The sequence below is a fragment of the Gekko japonicus genome, unplaced genomic scaffold (genome assembly GCF_001447785.1).
Source record: "Gekko japonicus isolate JY-2015 unplaced genomic scaffold, Gekko_japonicus_V1.1 scaffold242, whole genome shotgun sequence".
Classification (NCBI taxonomy): domain Eukaryota; kingdom Metazoa; phylum Chordata; class Lepidosauria; order Squamata; family Gekkonidae; genus Gekko; species Gekko japonicus.
Window position 1 is genome coordinate 917,188 of NW_015159717.1, and position 19,170 is coordinate 936,357.

Sequence of the window (19,170 nt, forward strand, 5' to 3'; positions counted from 1 at the left end):
TAGGAAAGAGCTTTGTAGGAAGGAAGGCGCTTTTATAAAGGGAACAGGAACTGTAGTCTATGTCACTTCATATGGTATGTATTATCATTATTCTGATCTTTTACTGTATTGTTTTCTACTTTTGTAATTCCATTTTCTGTATCACTTTTTAAAATATATATATATATTTTATTGGTTTTGCAAATAGATTTACAAAATACAAATGAATATCAAGTCAAAGTTCCAATAAATTGTATTTCTAGATGCTGTATTAACAGAGCTTATTTCCAGGAGGAAGAACTAATAATAGGAGGAGACCTGAATTACATAGCTAATACTAGGCTTGACAGAACGTGGTCCTCCTCATTTTCTGTATCACTTGACGTATCATTTCTAAAACATTTTTGCATTGTTTCTGATTTTTTTAAATTCTATTGCATTTTTTATTTCTACTGCATTTCTACATTTGATTGCACTTTGATTGCACACTTTCCGTGAGAAAGGCAAACTATAAATAAAGTAAATAATAAATACTTTTAACAGCCTGACTTTCAGAGAAAGGTTCTGTAATTTCTCCCCAAAGTGTCTACTTATTGAGGCAATACTGATATAGATATAGAATCTACCATTCTATACAAGTGACAAATAGTAAGTATATCAATATAAAAAACAAGGTTATTCTGTAGATCATTCTTCCATATGTAAAAATATTATCAAAAAACTGGTCAACATGTCATAAACTACTGATCTTTAACCTGTTGTTCACAAGGCACAAGCAAAATGCACCCCAACACCATCATTTTTTCATTATATTGTCAAGTGAAGAAGAACAAAGGGGGAAATAAAATAAAATATTATTTACATTATTTATAGTCTGCCTTTCTCACTAAGACTCAAGGTGGGTTACCATAATGTAAGTCAGTACAATTAATAGGATGAGGAGACATCTAACAAATAATGCAATAGAACTAGGATTGCTGAAATCTGAAACAAGAAATGAATATTAAACATGACATTTTAAACAACGCAAAAATGGTATTACATAAACAGAAATATACCGCAGTGAGAGTAAGATAAAGACATAGACCAGATAATAATACACTTCAGACCACAGTCATGTTCTCCCTACTGAAACATCTTTCTGAATCATTGTTATAATGCAGCCCAATTCCTTTATAAAAAATGCCCCCCTGAACAGTTGTTCTTTTTTTACATAGCTTTCAAAAAGCCAAAAGTATGGGAGTCTTCCTGACTTCCTCAGGCAGGCAATCCCACTGGGGGGGGGGGGACTACAGAGAATGCACATGCATTGACAGTTGTTGCTCTTGCCCATTTGTAGGGTGGCACTTGTAGAAGTTCTGTTCAGATAATCAGAGTTGTCATAGTGTAAAAAGAGAGGCAATCCTGCAGATAGGAGGGTCCAGAGTCATGAAGGATTTTGTATGTGATGGCCACTACCTTGAATTGTACCTGGTAACTAATGGGCAGCCAATGGAGTTACTTTAGAAATGATGTAAATATGCATGCACCATCTGGTTCCTGATAATAACCAAGCTGCAGCATTCTGCACTAACTGGAGTTTCTAAGCTGATTTTGAGAGGAGACCTACATAAAATTTATTACAATAGTCTAGCCTCAATGTTACTGTAGTATGGATCCAGGTAGACAGATCAGCTTAGACAACGTAGGAGGTCCTAGGCTAAACTAAGTGGGAAGAAAACATTTTTTGCAACTGCATTAATTTTCTTCTCCAATAGTAATGCTGAGTCCAGTATAATTCTTACACTCATGACAGAGTCAGCAAGGGTCAGCTGAATCCTAGCAAAAGTGTTCCCATCAAGGGAACCCCATCCAAAGCATAATGTCCTATCAAGACCTGAGACATTCCAATCAGCATTATCTCTGTTTTGTCAGGGTTCAGTTTCAATTGGTTTGCTGTTAGCCAGTTAACCACAGCAGTTGGGCAGTGGCTCTAGACCACTACTGAATCCCCAAAAGATCTGGACAGAGAGTGTCAAACTGGGGTCTATGAGACCCGGGTTCAAGTCCCCACTCTGCCATGGAAGTTTGCTGGATAACCAGTCATACACTCTCAGCCTACCCCACCTCACAGGTTTCTTGTTAGGATTAAAAGGAGGAGAGGAGAATGATGTAAGCCACTTTGGGTCCCCACTGCGGAGAAAGGCGGATATAAATGAAATAAATAAAATCAAACGGGATGGATGACCACTTCTTTGAATGGCCAGGAAAGGCCCCCTAAGTCAGTGACTAACTTTTTAAAAAATTCATTAAACTGTTAATGATAATCCATAAAAGAAAATATACAGAAACAAGAATTAAGAAAAATCATAAGGAAAAAGGAAAAAAGGAATATATTTCAATTTTCATCTACAACTGGTACATCTTAATTCTCTTCAAGTCAGTGAATGACTTCTGACAGATATCAAGGACTCATTTATATGGTCCCTACAAGATTGCAGCAACCATGAAGGACAAGGGTCCAGAGGACAAGTGGTAGCCTTCACAGATCTCAGGATCCTGTCAACATTCATTATGACTGGGTAAAAATGATCCATAAACAGACCAGACAATGTGTTAGATATGTTTTCTGTCAGATCTGTTAGTATTCAGATTTTTGTCAACAAAAAACTTTGCAAAGACATCACAACTAATTTCTTGTTCCAGAGGCAATAAAGGTTCAAGACCTAGGAATCAGCAGATGGCAAGATACCTTAAATAATTAGGATGGCCAATATAATTTGTAATGACAACAGAGAAGTAACACTTCTTCACAGCGACCACTGATGCTTCATAGGTCTTCCAGTGAGTTCTATTTATTTTATTTCATGCAATTTTTATTCAACCCCTTCCCAGCAATTGAGGCTCAGGGCAATGAAAAACATAAATATAAAACATAGATAAAAATATAAATATTCCACAAAACAATTTAATACACCAGCACTGTGGCATGACAATCAGAGAACCTGACAGTAGGCCCAGTAAGACTGCCTCAACAGAATGCCTGGAGGAATAATTCTATTTTACAGCTCCTGCAGGGCATAAGTATCTTCAGACAGAGCATTCCACCAGGTTGAGGTCAGAATCGAAAAAGCCCTTGTTCTGGTCCAAGTTAAATGAGCTACCTGAGGAGCAGGCCCCACCAGAAGTCTCCATGAAGTGGAACGCAAGCACCATGGGGGGGTCATAACAGAGAAAGGCTCTGTCAGATTCAGAAAGAGTTTTCCACCAGTCATTCTAAATGTATCCCAGCCCTCTTTACATCACCCAACTCCATGGTAAACTATGGGGCTAGGTTCCACCAAAGGACGGGACCGGTCAACCTTGTCAACACCTTTTAGGAACGTTACATTCCAAGTTCTCCCACCACAGCCTCAATAGAGCGTGGATTTGGAAACCTAAAATCACTGAGAGCATTCTGTGATCTAACAGGATCCATGAGCATCCATGGGCAGGACGTTTTAACTGGCCCCCCTCTCCTTCTCAGGATTGGAGTCACATTCACCATTAACTTGGAGTAGACAGTGGTCAGACCATGGTTCACGCCGAATCTCCAATCCTGAAATAAGGCCTTCGCTCAAAGGCTCAGTGTAAAAGATTGTCCAAGGTATGACCTCTTTTATGTGTTGGGCCCATCACAATTTGAGAGAAGCCTAAGGCAGACAAAAAAGATATAAAATCCGGAGCCAGCCCCAGCAGGATATCCTCGGCATTAGTGTTGGTCCCACAGAACAATCAGTTTAGGTGCATTCAGCACTATGCCCGAGAGCTGCTCCACCGATTCAGATGAGGTGGCTACTGGCAAACTAGGCAGCCTGCAAACAAGTGGGCATAATCTATACTTAGACCCTAACGTAATGAACATAAAATCAATGTGAATGATATTTATACAAATGTTGAACTCAACAACATTATGATCACTCTTACATCTCTTACCAGGTCTTGAGTGTTACTTAGGACCAAATCAAGGATCGCCTCTCCCCTGGTAGGTTCTGTGACCATCTGCTCCATGGCACAGTCATTTAGAGTGTCTAGAAACTCAATCTCTTTTTCTCGACTAGAACACATATTGACCCAATCAATGTGTGGGTAGTTAAAATCACCTATTATGACACAGTGTTTTTGTCTAGCTGCTATCATCATTTTATAATCCTCCTCTATCTTTTGATCTGGTGGGCGATAAAAAAACTCCCAGTGTTAAGTTTCCTTTTGGACCCCCTATTTCCACCCATAGAATTTCCAGAAGCGAATCCAATTATCTTAGCCTCTCAATCTTTCTGGACTTTATACCCTCTCTGACATACAGAGCCACCCCACCTCCAACCCTTCCCCCTCTATCCTTCCGATAAAATATATAACCGGGAATCACCATATCCCACTGATTTTCCTCATCCCACCAAGTTTCTGAAATACCCAAAATGTCTATTTTTCCCTCCAACACCAAGCACTCCAACTCCCCAATTTTACCTCGGACACTTCGAGCATTTGTATAGAAACAGCTGTAATTTCCCATACTAGTTAAGCCTGCAACCTTCCTCTTGCTATCTCGCCTAGTCTAAGTCCCTAGGCAAAGAAGCGTCCCTCTGGCAAGGTGCTTTCTTAAATACTGAATTAAAGTCGATCACAGTCAAACAATGCCCCTTCCTCTCCCTCTCTCAAGCAGCCAGGATTCTGCAACAACTCTAATCGCTTTCACACACTCCCAAACACAGTGCTCCCACAAAATATCCTCAGTTGAATCCCCTCAGGAGAAAGCAAATAAAAAACCACTCACCCCTCTAGCAGCTCTGTCTCCTGCTCCTCCTCAGAGCTCACTCTACTTTCTCCCTGTCGGCCCTGCCCCCCTGTAAAGCTGGGGACGTGGGGCCTACCTTATATGGCCCCGCCAACTGGGCGCCGCACCAATCTCCCTCCTGCCTCCCCCAGCCGAGCCCTCGCTGGGCCTGTCACCACTTGCTTGGTACCCATGGGGGGAGCTGGGTCTTCTTCTCTGCTCGGCCACCTCCAAGGCCTGGGCCACTGTCGGGCACAGGCCTCACTTCTCTGCCCCTACGGCCCTGGCCATTCCCACAGAGTTGGATGTCCTTCCTCCTTGCTTCCCGGCGAAGAAGGCCCAGCCTCTCGCTGCCGCGCCATGTCTTTGCTGCTGCCACCCTGGCCCTCCTCCGCACTCCAGGTAGATTGGGAGCCGTGTGGTTGTGCTGCTGCGGGTTGGGGTTTCTTCTCCCCTTCTTGGGTTGGGGCTGTTCCCTGTGGGTGGGAGTTCTGGGGCCCCCTTGTGCCCTCCCCCTCATCGTCGGGCTCCTGCCCCCAAGGGGCTTGGTCGGGACCAGGACAGACAGTCACACTACGTCTTTCATCCAGGTTTCAATTACACATAAGAAGACAAGTATGAGAATTTTAAAAATCAGGTACCATATTATGGAATGGGGTTAAAGGAAGTCCTAGATCTAAAAATATTGGAGATGATGAGTGTAAATTACATATAAACTGAACTCTTTGGTATAGCCAGCTTCAATCTCACACTTTCCCTTTCCCCCCCCACTATTGTTCAAGTACAGGACCAGAATTAATTTAACTTTTCATTTGAAAATTCAGCATGAACCTAGTTTTACACAATAGAACCTTAGCCACAAAAAACAAGATACATAATATTTAGAGCTCAAAATAGTACATGAAACACTTTTCTCTGATTCATAGTTTCAGAGGGTAGCTGTGCTGGTCTGTAGAAAAACTAGATAAGAGTCCAGCGGCACCTTAGAGACCAACAAGATTTTCAGGGCATGAGCTTTTCAGAGTCAATATTTCCTTCATCAGAGAGTCTCTGAGGTGCTACTGGACTCATATCTAGCTGTTCTCTGATTCACAGTTTATTTGGGTTGCTTTCCAGTTATTTTCAGATGACAGAACGATAATCTCACCAATGAGTGTTGGGGATTTTTTCTTACTCTCTCCCTCCTACTTCAGCCCATGCATACTGTGCCCAGAGATGTTTCTGGGGTCTGCTGAATCCTAGTGGCAGTGATTTGTGGGCACTGGGGGGGGGGGTTGGGGTAACAGCAGAAAAGACCAATTCTGTGGGTTTTGTCTGCTGTTCTCATCGGGTACAATCCTATATCTATTATTAATAATTACCTACAACGAATGATCATTGTGAAATTTAGGATAAACAACTAAACAGTCACAATGTTTTCAATACCTACATCAGTCCTTTGTAAAAGAGCTGGGAACTTTGTAGTGGAGTGCCATCAACATACTGATAACACCCAGCTATACTTCTTTGAACAAATTAATGGAAGCAGCAGCCTATTCTTGATCAGTGTTTGGATGTCATCATCAAGTGGCTGAAGGATAATAAACCAAAACTGAATCAAAACCAAGAAGCGTGATGCTGGTTGAGAAGGCTGATGCTCTGGAGGGGATGGTATTCCCCACCCTAGATGAAGTAAGGTTTGTTTGTAAAATGTCTATGAGTTGTTAGATCCAGCCTATTGCTTTAAAATAGATCAACACTGTTGTGAATCATGTTTCTTTCCAACTACATCTGGTTTGAAACCTGTCTTTTCCTTCTAGGCATGCTGATCCACATTTTGGAACTTGCAGTGTGCTCTGTATGAAGCTGCCCATAAAGTCAATCCAGAAACTTTAACTGTTATAGATCATAAGTCATCATCTACTGACTAGAGTATGCAACTATTTTATAAAAGCTTTATTGGCTGTCTGCACATTCCCAAGTTCAATTCAAGGTGCTGGATTCTTACTATTAAAGCCATTCTTAACCTGGCACCCATATACTTCAAGATCTATCCTCCTATGAACCTGTGTTCCCATTTTGACTAGGGATGTGCATTTCGGGATCCCGAACCGAAAAAAAGCCGAAAATAATGTTTTTCGGCTTTTTTCGGCTTTTGCAATCCCGAAATGGCTTCCTATGCATTTTTCCGAATCCCGAAAAAAAATCCCGAAAAAATTCGGGAAACCCGAAAACCCCCGAATTTCTATACCGGTAAACCATAGATATCCGAAAATTTTCGGATATCTATGGTTTACCGGTATAGAAATTCGGGGGTTTTCGGGTTTCCCGAAAAAATTCGGGAAACCCGAAAACCCCCGAATTTCTATACCGGTAAACCATAGATATCCGAAAATTTTCGGATATCTATGGTTTACCGGTATAGAAATTCGGGGGTTTTCGGGTTTCCCGAAAAAATTCGGGAAACCCGAAAACCCCCGAATTTCTATACCGGTAAACCATAGATATCCGAAAATTTTCGGATATCTATGGTTTACCGGTATAGAAATTCGGGGGTTTTCGGGTTTCCCGAAAAAATTCGGGAAACCCGAAAACCCCCGAATTTCTATACCGGTAAACCATAGATATCCGAAAATTTTCGGATATCTATGGTTTACCGGTATAGAAATTCGGGGGTTTTCGGGTTTCCCGAAAAAATTCGGGAAACCCGAAAACCCCCGAATTTCTATACCGGTAAACCATAGATATCCGAAAATTTTCGGATATCTATGGTTTACCGGTATAGAAATTCGGGGGTTTTCGGGTTTCCCGAAAAAATTCGGGAAACCCGAAAACCCCCGAATTTCTATACCGGTAAACCATAGATATCCGAAAATTTTCGGATATCTATGGTTTACCGGTATAGAAATTCGGGGGTTTTCGGGTTTCCCGAAAAAATTCGGGAAACCCGAAAACCCCCGAATTTCTATACCGGTAAACCATAGATATCCGAAAATTTTCGGATATCTATGGTTTACCGGTATAGAAATTCGGGGGTTTTCGGGTTTCCCGAAAAAATTCGGGAAACCCGAAAACCCCCGAATTTCTATACCGGTAAACCATAGATATCCGAAAATTTTCGGATATCTATGGTTTACCGGTATAGAAATTCGGGGGTTTTCGGGTTTCCCGAAAAAATTCGGGAAACCCGAAAACCCCCGAATTTCTATACCGGTAAACCATAGATATCCGAAAATTTTCGGATATCTATGGTTTACCGGTATAGAAATTCGGGGGTTTTCGGGTTTCCCGAAAAAATTCGGGAAACCCGAAAACCCCCGAATTTCTATACCGGTAAACCATAGATATCCGAAAATTTTCGGATATCTATGGTTTACCGGTATAGAAATTCGGGGGTTTTCGGGTTTCCCGAAAAAATTCGGGAAACCCGAAAACCCCCGAATTTCTATACCGGTAAACCATAGATATCCGAAAATTTTCGGATATCTATGGTTTACCGGTATAGAAATTCGGGGGTTTTCGGGTTTCCCGAAAAAATTCGGGAAACCCGAAAACCCCCGAATTTCTATACCGGTAAACCATAGATATCCGAAAATTTTCGGATATCTATGGTTTACCGGTATAGAAATTCGGGGGTTTTCGGGTTTCCCGAAAAAATTCGGGAAACCCGAAAACCCCCGAATTTCTATACCGGTAAACCATAGATATCCGAAAATTTTCGGATATCTATGGTTTACCGGTATAGAAATTCGGGGGTTTTCGGGTTTCCCGAAAAAATTCGGGAAACCCGAAAACCCCCGAATTTCTATACCGGTAAACCATAGATATCCGAAAATTTTCGGATATCTATGGTTTACCGGTATAGAAATTCGGGGGTTTTCGGGTTTCCCGAAAAAATTCGGGAAACCCGAAAACCCCCGAATTTCTATACCGGTAAACCATAGATATCCGAAAATTTTCGGATATCTATGGTTTACCGGTATAGAAATTCGGGGGTTTTCGGGTTTCCCGAAAAAATTCGGGAAACCCGAAAACCCCCGAATTTCTATACCGGTAAACCATAGATATCCGAAAATTTTCGGATATCTATGGTTTACCGGTATAGAAATTCGGGGGTTTTCGGGTTTCCCGAAAAAATTCGGGAAACCCGAAAACCCCCGAATTTCTATACCGGTAAACCATAGATATCCGAAAATTTTCGGATATCTATGGTTTACCGGTATAGAAATTCGGGGGTTTTCGGGTTTCCCGAAAAAATTCGGGAAACCCGAAAACCCCCGAATTTCTATACCGGTAAACCATAGATATCCGAAAATTTTCGGATATCTATGGTTTACCGGTATAGAAATTCGGGGGTTTTCGGGTTTCCCGAAAAAATTCGGGAAACCCGAAAACCCCCGAATTTCTATACCGGTAAACCATAGATATCCGAAAATTTTCGGATATCTATGGTTTACCGGTATAGAAATTCGGGGGTTTTCGGGTTTCCCGAAAAAATTCGGGAAACCCGAAAACCCCCGAATTTCTATACCGGTAAACCATAGATATCCGAAAATTTTCGGATATCTATGGTTTACCGGTATAGAAATTCGGGGGTTTTCGGGTTTCCCGAAAAAATTCGGGAAACCCGAAAACCCCCGAATTTCTATACCGGTAAACCATAGATATCCGAAAATTTTCGGATATCTATGGTTTACCGGTATAGAAATTCGGGGGTTTTCGGGTTTCCCGAAAAAATTCGGGAAACCCGAAAACCCCCGAATTTCTATACCGGTAAACCATAGATATCCGAAAATTTTCGGATATCTATGGTTTACCGGTATAGAAATTCGGGGGTTTTCGGGTTTCCCGAAAAAATTCGGGAAACCCGAAAACCCCCGAATTTCTATACCGGTAAACCATAGATATCCGAAAATTTTCGGATATCTATGGTTTACCGGTATAGAAATTCGGGGGTTTTCGGGTTTCCCGAAAAAATTCGGGAAACCCGAAAACCCCCGAATTTCTATACCGGTAAACCATAGATATCCGAAAATTTTCGGATATCTATGGTTTACCGGTATAGAAATTCGGGGGTTTTCGGGTTTCCCGAAAAAATTCGGGAAACCCGAAAACCCCCGAATTTCTATACCGGTAAACCATAGATATCCGAAAATTTTCGGATATCTATGGTTTACCGGTATAGAAATTCGGGGGTTTTCGGGTTTCCCGAAAAAATTCGGGAAACCCGAAAACCCCCGAATTTCTATACCGGTAAACCATAGATATCCGAAAATTTTCGGATATCTATGGTTTACCGGTATAGAAATTCGGGGGTTTTCGGGTTTCCCGAAAAAATTCGGGAAACCCGAAAACCCCCGAATTTCTATACCGGTAAACCATAGATATCCGAAAATTTTCGGATATCTATGGTTTACCGGTATAGAAATTCGGGGGTTTTCGGGTTTCCCGAAAAAATTCGGGAAACCCGAAAACCCCCGAATTTCTATACCGGTAAACCATAGATATCCGAAAATTTTCGGATATCTATGGTTTACCGGTATAGAAATTCGGGGGTTTTCGGGTTTCCCGAAAAAATTCGGGAAACCCGAAAACCCCCGAATTTCTATACCGGTAAACCATAGATATCCGAAAATTTTCGGATATCTATGGTTTACCGGTATAGAAATTCGGGGGTTTTCGGGTTTCCCGAAAAAATTCGGGTTCAATAAACCCGAATCCGAATTTTACCAAAAAAAATTTTTTGCACACCCCTAATTTTGACCTTCCAGCAACTTCTCCAAGTTTCTTTTCCATCCAGTGCCATCAGAGTGGCTATAGCCCAATAGCAGACGTTTCAGCAGCAGCATTGGCCGCATTCAGACTGGCAGTTTGGCGCGGCAGGCAAACGTTTCAGTAGCGGATTAAAGGGGTGGATTCACATAGCCACATGTTTCAGGTGTCCCCCAGCCGTACTCAAGCCGTCTTGTGCCACTTCCGAATTTAAAAGATATCATGTTAAAGTGGTAGCAAACTGTGTATAGAGCGCATTGATTCCGGTTCCGAGTGTGAACACAAGCGCTGCTAAGGCGGGAACAACCTGCAGTCATTGATAATAGGCACCAGCTGTGTCTGCAGGCAGGCGCCCTATTTGCTGCTGTGCCCATGCACATGGGCACATGCAACCCAGTGTGGAAACAGCCAATAACAGGCCTCCAGGGCGGGCCAACAGTGTGAACGCTCCCTTGCGCTTCCTTCACAGTATCCTCCCACTGAACGGGAATACTGCAACCAAGCCATTCCAGGTCTATTCCGGGTTTTCTTTGCCATGACTCCCTAGCACTTCAAATTGCCATTCTGAACTCGGCCGTTGTCCCTCTGAAACATTCCAAAAGAGGGGAGGAAAGCTTCCACCAGGTAGAGCTTTAAGATGCATGGGAAAGAAGCGTCCAGGAAAGTCTTTGACAGAGGCTAATCTTCATTATTCACAGTTACTTTAAGAGTATTGGCAATGATAGGCGATTTGGTGCTGCAGTTTTATTAATTTTTACTTATCTTGGGTTGTATCTGTTTGGCTGCATGCTGTTTTCTTAAATTGATTCTGAGCTTCCTTGAATGGGGGGAGCAGCATATAAATATTTAAATAAAATGTTTAAATGGCACACTAAGGGCACAACTAAACTACATATACTTAAAATCATCCCCCAAGAACACAGGAACTGAAGGTTTTGATCAAGGTTGCTGAAAGTTTAACAGATATTTTGAATGTCTTCACAGATCCATTACTTAAGGAATTTTGGTCTGAGAACTGTGAATGTTACAATGATCTGAAACACATTCAAGTATGTAGAGCAGACAAGCAGGAAGCAAGGCTGTCAACCATTTAGTAAAATCTGACTGAAACTAACAAAAATTCATTGTATTTGTTATAAATAAGTAAACTGTTATTTCAGAAAAGAACATTGGTATGAAGATGTCTCAAAGTAACAGACTTTGCTAGCAGCTATATTCTATGGCACATATGGGGGGGGATTATTATTTTTGTTTTAGAAGCTGTTTGAATGATGAAGCATTTCAAGTAATCTTTCCCCAACATTTCCAAGAAGCCAAAGCTAACATATTAACATAATTCTATCAATTTCATCCTATTCTGATAATCCACACATAAACAGAAATTATAATAATCATAAAGTTTAGCCAAAAAAAATCCAACACATTAATTTAAAAAGGCAACCTCACCTGGAAGCTATACAACAGATTATCAAAAATATCAGTTTACAAGCTAGACCTTTAAAAAGCGGTCCTACAACAAGAATAAAAAAGAATATTTTCTGTGGATAATCTACAATCTACTCTTACCTGTATGCATCGTCTTCCTTCAAATCTCATATCATCCTGGGGGGGGGGGGCAGGGGAGGCCACCAGTAAACACTGTGAACACACAGAAATATTAGAGTTAGACAATATCAGCAGATCCCTGAAAATGCACAATAAGAACTGGGTTTGTGTTATAGCCATTTGCTACTAGAACAGACAAGTACAACAGCAACTTATGCAACCAATCTCAGAGAGAACAAGGGAACATTTAAACATTATGGTCACTACACAAATGCGAATGAAAATGTCTGTATACACAAGAACTCCAAATCTAGGGCCTAATGTTCAAAAGCTACTCACTATGAACAGTATTGCAACTGCATCAAGAGCCTCCATGCTGCCACCAACACATTCTTCTCCACGTACTTGAGGCAATCCAACTTGTGAGTAGCTTATAAAAACTATGGCACAGTATGGAACTACTGTCATATTCTAAATATCACCATATGGTGGCCACAGCATTTTTATCAGTCCTAAATATTCTAAGGATGGAGCAGAAATATAAACTACAATAAACGGAAAGCATTTTTTATTATTTTTCTGGAGCAAAAAATCTACTATTTAATATGCCTCCTGACACAGCTTTTCTAGTACAGACATCTTAATCACAGAGGCTGTATTTTTATCCCAAGTATGTATAGCACCTACAGGAACACCATGGGGGGACTTTAGGCTGCAGCAAGAGAAGAAGACTCTGAGACCCATTCCAGTCTGGCTTCAGCCCTGGCTATGAAGCTCTGGAGGCATCTGGACCGAGGTGAATCAGCACTGCTGGTGTTACCTGACCTAACAGCGGCATTTGACAAGGTCGATTATGACCTTATGGTCCACTGCCTTGCCAAGGTGGGGATACAAGGGGCTGCTTTGCAGTGGCATTTCTCAATGGTCAAGTGCAGAGGGTGACAATTGGGGAGAGAGTTTCACCGCGCTACCCTCTGGTGTGTGGCATCTCACAGGGGACAATCCTGTCCCCTAAGTTATTTAACATCTATATGCACCCCCTCGTCCAGTTGGACTGGAGTTTTGGTCTGGGCTGTCACCAGTATGCTGATGACACCCAGCTGTACCTGTTGATGGACGGACAACCGGACACTGACCCAGAGGTTCTAGATAGGTCATTAGGGGCTGTGGCTGGTTGGGTGCAGCAGAGCTGTCTGAAATTAAATCCAATGAAGATGGAGTTCCTGTGTCTGAGTTGCAGAGGAGTGGAGTTAGGGATCCAGCTCCCAACCCTTGATGGGGTGCTATTGATGCCATCGCCAATGGTGAAGAACTTGGGCGCATGGTCTTGGATAACTCACTTTCTGTGGAGGCCCAAGTCACAGCCATTGCCTTTTATCATTTTCGGCTGGTCAGGCAGCTAGTTCCCTATCGCTCTCCCCATGCCTTAGCCAAAGCAATCCATGCAATGGTCAAGGCTGGATTACTGTAACTCACTCTATGCAGGGCTGCCCTTGAGGTTGACTCAGAAACTCCAACTGGTTCAAAATGCAGCGGTGCATGTACTTACTAGGACACCTCCCAAAGCACATATACAACCAGTGCTCTGACCACTGCACTGGTTTCCATTGGAGTACCAAACGTAGTTCAAGATTATGGTATTAACCTTTAAAGCCCTGTGTGGTCTGGGACCAACATATCTGCAGGACCACCTCTCCTACTGTGTCCTTCAAAGAGCATTGCATTCATCAGATCAAAATCTACTGGTGGTCCCTGGCCCAAAGGACATCCGCTTAGCCTCGACCAGAGCCAGTCTTTCTCAGCTCTGGCTCAGGCCTGGTGGAACACTCTCCCAAGTGAGATCAGGGCCATGCAGGATCTTCTTCAATTCCGCAGGGCCTCTAAAATGGACATGTTCTGCCAGGCCTTTGGTCGAGGCAGCAGGTGTCCAGTTAAGTGTAGTGATTAAAAGTGGAGGACTCTAATCTGGAGAACTGGGTTTGATTTCCCACTCCTCCACATGCAGCCAGCTGGGTGACCTTGGGTCAGTCACAGTTCTCTCAGAGCTGTTCTCTCAAAGCAGTTCTCTCAGAGCTCTCTCAGCCCTACCACCTCACAGGGTGTCTGTTGTGGGGAGAGGAAGGGAAGGAGATTGTAAGCCATTCTGAGACTCTGAGTGAAGGGCAGAGTATAAATCCTCCTCATCATCATCTTCTTCTTCACCCTGCTCTGGCCTGGTATGATATGATCAGTGATTACCCACCATCCAGCTGGTTAATTACAGGCACACCCTTCTGAAGATTGGAGCAAAACACACTTATGCCTACTTGCCATTTTATATGCTGACTTACTCATTATTGTTTGTATAATGTAACCAATTAAGTGTTTTTTAAAAAGCGATTTTATTTTTATATAAGGCAAACAAACATACATACATACAGATATGGGGGAGTTCCATTTACAACCTTATTTTGTCTGTTAAATTACCTCATACATTAACAAGTTATGTTCTTTTTATTTTTTTCCACCTTCTATTTTGAACTAAATCTTTGTTCATAACTAAAAAGAAAGTTATAGTTCACATTTCCTTGTGCTTCGGTTGTATGTCCATATGATTTAATTGTCGTGTTCTTCCATCCATTTGTAAAACCTTGACCATGTATTCTCAAAGTCTCTTTCGTTTTGACCTCTCAAAATTAAAGTTAGTTTGTCCATCTATGCAGTTTCAAGTATTTTATTAATAATTTCTTCTTTTGAAGGTAACTCATTTTTCCTCCAGTATTTGGCATATATATTCTTGCAGCTGTCACTACATGTATAATAAGATAAGCATCTTGCTTTTAACAATTTTCTGGTAATATATTCAGTAAGAACAATTCTGGTATATAAGGTATAGTACATTTTAAAGTTTTTATAGCAATTCATGAATCCAAGACCAATATTTTTAACTCCATCACACGTCCACCACATATAAAAAAAGAACCAACATTTTTGACACTTCCAACAATCATTTGGAAATTCAGGATAAAACTTTGCTAATTTGTCTGGAGTGTAGCTATGCTCCTGCAGAGTGCAGGGGGTTGGACTAGATGACCTGCAAGTTCCCTTCCAACTCTAACATTTTATGATTCTATAATATACCATCTATAAAACATTTTATAAATATTTTCTTTAAATGAAGTTTGCTTTAGTAATCTTTACATCAGTTTTCCATACCTGTGACCACTGGTCTAAATCAATATTATGACCCAAGTTTTGTGCCCATTGGACCATGCAGTTTTTAACTATTTCATCTTGTGTTTTATTTTCTAACATTATTACATATATTTCTTAATTTCTCATCAGCATATAACAATATCATGTCTATTTCTGTAATTTTTGAATAAAAACCTATTTGCTTATCTTTGAGGTATCTTGATTCTATTTAAAGTCTTTCCCACCAACTTAAGTTGGATTCTTGTTTTTTAAGATCTTCTGTTGGTTTGCATTTTTTTGAAATAAGTTTGGGCTTGTGAACGCTTCTAGTGGTGAAAGAAGAAAAAAGAACTGGCAAACTATCTGACATCCACTTTCATTTTCTAAACGTCACTTCCTATGTGGTATAAATTCCAATCTGGTAGCGTTATGTTTTTATATCTTGTACCTACTATAATACATTATGTCCTAACGGTATTGTAAACAGTTGATCACTTTGCCTGTATAAGCTGGGAAGAAATTGTGTTTGTTCTCTGCATCATCGTCGTCGTTGTTTTGGAAATACATAAAACTGAATTTAAAGATACTAGTGGGAAGGTGTTTGAGATATTCTCTGGTTTTAATATAAAAGTTGAACATGGCTAGTGGTACAGACAAAAAAGCTTCCTGGTGCTCCATCCCCAGGGCAAGCTAAATCTGTAGGTGCTAACTTAGCACAGATTTCAACAAAAGATTTGCAAGCATTAATACAAGAGGCAGTAACACCAGCTGTAATAACAGCAGTAACAACAGCAGTTGACCCTATACAAAATAAAATAGACTCTCTTGTACAACAAATGACTCACCAGATGGCAGAGGTCCAGAAACAACTCAAAGAAAATAGTCAAGAAATCTCTGCCTTGAGCAAGGTAACAAATAAGGTGGAAAATAAATCAGAACAAATGGAGCTTAAACTAGAAGCAGTAAAATCTAAACAAATTTCTACGGAAGATGCTCTGATTAAACTAGAAATTGACAAGGCAGCTTACATTTTAAGATTTCAAAATATTCCAGAGAAGAAGGATGAAAATTTAAAAATTGAAATGAACTTGCAAAATACATGGATACAGAAGACATAGATGAAGACCATAATGAAACTGATGTGGCCTACAGAATGAACTCTGCATATGCAAAAAGATATAAACTTCCTAGAGACGTACATGTGAGATTTCACAAAAGAACAATAAGAGATGAAATTTTCAAAGCAACAAAAGAAACACCTCTCCAAATAAAAGACACAGAAATAAAAATTTTAAAGGAAATCCCATGGAGAGTGAGAGAGAAAAGAAAAGAATATGTGGAATTTACAACTATTTTGAGAAACAATAAAATTGCATACAGAAGGCTACTTCCAGAAGGTATTCTTTTTACTTACAAGGTAAAAAGATACAGAATTAACTCAATTTTCAAAGTAGAAGATTGTATCAAAACTTATGGAGAAGATTTGAAAACTGAGGAGAAACAACTAGAGAACACAGAAGAGGCCAAACAAGATTTACAAGGGGCATCAGGGACAACTGAAAAAACCACAGCAGCCAGAAAAACCTTAAAGGTTACAAAATCCCAAATCGTTACAAGACTTAAATTGAAGAAGAACAAAGAAGGTACCAAAACACAACTACAAGGAGGATAGAAGAAAAATAAAGATAATTTCAATACATGTCAACGGACTGAATGCATCCCAAAAAAGACAGATATTTCAACAATTGAAAAAGATGCAACTAGACCCATCTAGACATCATATGCATACAAGAGACCCATATAAAATACTCAGATCAAAAATATTTTGAAATTTAAAAGCTCCAAAAAGTATTTATCTTATTTATAAGGAAAAGAAAGAGGTGTGGTGACATATGTGAAAGAACACTTACACCCTGAGCTGCTATACAGTTCAGAAGATGGCAGAATCTTGATAGTTCAAATACAAAGACAAGGTAAAACAACCTTGATTGTAAACATATATGCACCCAATTAACAACAAGAAATTTTTTTATAAACTCTTGCAAGAACTTATTTCAAAACAAAATTTTGATGAAATCTGTCTAATTGGAGACTACAATGCTGTATTTGATAGACTTCTAGACAGAAAAACCGTAACTGGAAAACAGAAACAACGTATTTTTACAATTGGCAGAAGAACAAATCTGGTTGACTCCTGGAAAGTGAGAAACCCTACAAAGAAGGATTTCACCTTTTATTCAACAAGACATAAGTCCTGGTCAAGAATAGATATGTGTTGGACATCAGCAACAATCATTAACAACTTAATAGAAGTGGAGATATTACCAGCAACTTTTGCAGATCACAACCCTGTTATGCATATATTACAAGACACACCAAAGAAAAACATATGGTCTTTAAATACATTTTTATTCAGGAATGAAAAATTTGTAATAGAGACCAGAAAAGAATTTCAAATGTTTTTTAAACAAAATATCCAGCCAGATATTTCCATAAGAGTGGTGTGGGATTCATTTAAGGCTTATGCCATAGGTTGGATAATTAGAGAAGCGGCACATATTAGAAAACAAAAGACAGAAAAATGTATACAAATTAAGGAACAAATTAAGAAACAGGAAGAAAAGATGAAACAAGTCCCTTCAGCTGAAGATTCAAGAATGAAATTAAAGTTATTACAACATCAAAGGAACTGCCTGTTAACACAAGAAATAGCCACAAAAATTATGTATGCAAAACAAAATGACTTTGAAAATGCTAACAAACCAACTAGATGGTTAGCATACAAACTACGGAAAGAAAAAGAAAAAAGAATTACAAAAAATTTGAGATATGAGGAAGGAGAAGAAAATATACCTAAAGATTTGAAAAAGAATATTGAAGCCTTCTATGAGAAGTTATATCAAAAAAGGGAAGCCACAGTTGAGGAAATCAAAGAATTTTTAAAAATACATAATTTGAAGAAATTTACCAAGGAACAAAGGAAATTTTTAAATGACCCAATAACCTTCTCTGAATTAACAGAAGCGTTAAAAAAGATAAAACAGAAAAAACAGAAGACCCCCAAGTCCTGACGGCCTTCCGGCAGAATTTTACCATGTCTTTGAAGATCAACTGATAACGCCTTTAAAGCACGTAATACAAAATATAATAACTGAAGGAAAAATACCAAAAACTTGGAACAAAGCCTTAATATCCCTGATACATAAACAAAACACAGATGAGAAAGAAATTAAAAACTATAGGCCAATTTCATTACTAAATGTGGACTATAAAATTTATGCCTCTATTATGATCCATCAAGATCAAGCAGGCTTCCTACCAAAAAGATAACTTAGAAATAATGTAAGAACTATATTAAATGTAACTGAATATTCTGAAGTTCACCCAGAGAAACAGATGGCCTTGATTTTCCTAGATACTGAAAAAGCTTTTGATAACATCAGCTGGAATGTTATGTTGGAACAACTATTAACCTCACAATACGGCAAAGACTTCTTTACAATGGTTAGAACAATTTATACAAAACAACAAGCAAAGGTTCTTACCAATTAAGTGTTTTTAACTGTATTTGTTTTATCATTTGTTGTGAGCTGCCCGGAGCCCTGCATGCAGGGGACAGCAGGATAAAAATCTAATGAAATAAATAAATAGGTGTGCTCCTTCAGCAGAAATCCATCTGCCCACAGAAATGTTTGGCTGGCTCAAACCACTCCCTTTCATGTAACTGATATACAAGAAAAATTTAAATTGATTTCTATAACTAGTTGACTTCTATAACTACCTGAACATTTTTGTAAGCATTTCAAAATGCAAGCTGTCACTCACTAAGAAAATGGTTTAATTACTTTCTATAGCTACTGAAAATTAAATTTGATTAACAATGCTGTATATTAAAATATATTGTATCATGAAACCCTTAAAATGTGTGT

At 39.7% G+C, this 19,170-nt stretch overlaps 1 protein-coding gene across 2 annotated transcripts in view; it reads right to left on the reverse strand.

The window, feature by feature from the left end:
* DYRK1A (dual specificity tyrosine-(Y)-phosphorylation regulated kinase 1A) overlaps positions 1–12,135 on the reverse strand; it is a 120,860-nt gene extending 108,725 nt beyond the window's left edge. For both annotated transcript variants that reach the window (XM_015418958.1, XM_015418886.1), the window contains exon 1: positions 12,089–12,135. In XM_015418958.1, the coding sequence (XP_015274444.1) occupies positions 12,089–12,098 (10 nt within the window). In that variant the 5' untranslated portion in view covers positions 12,099–12,135. The remainder of the gene's footprint in view (positions 1–12,088) is intronic.
* Between the last annotated feature and the right edge of the window lie 7,035 nt (positions 12,136–19,170).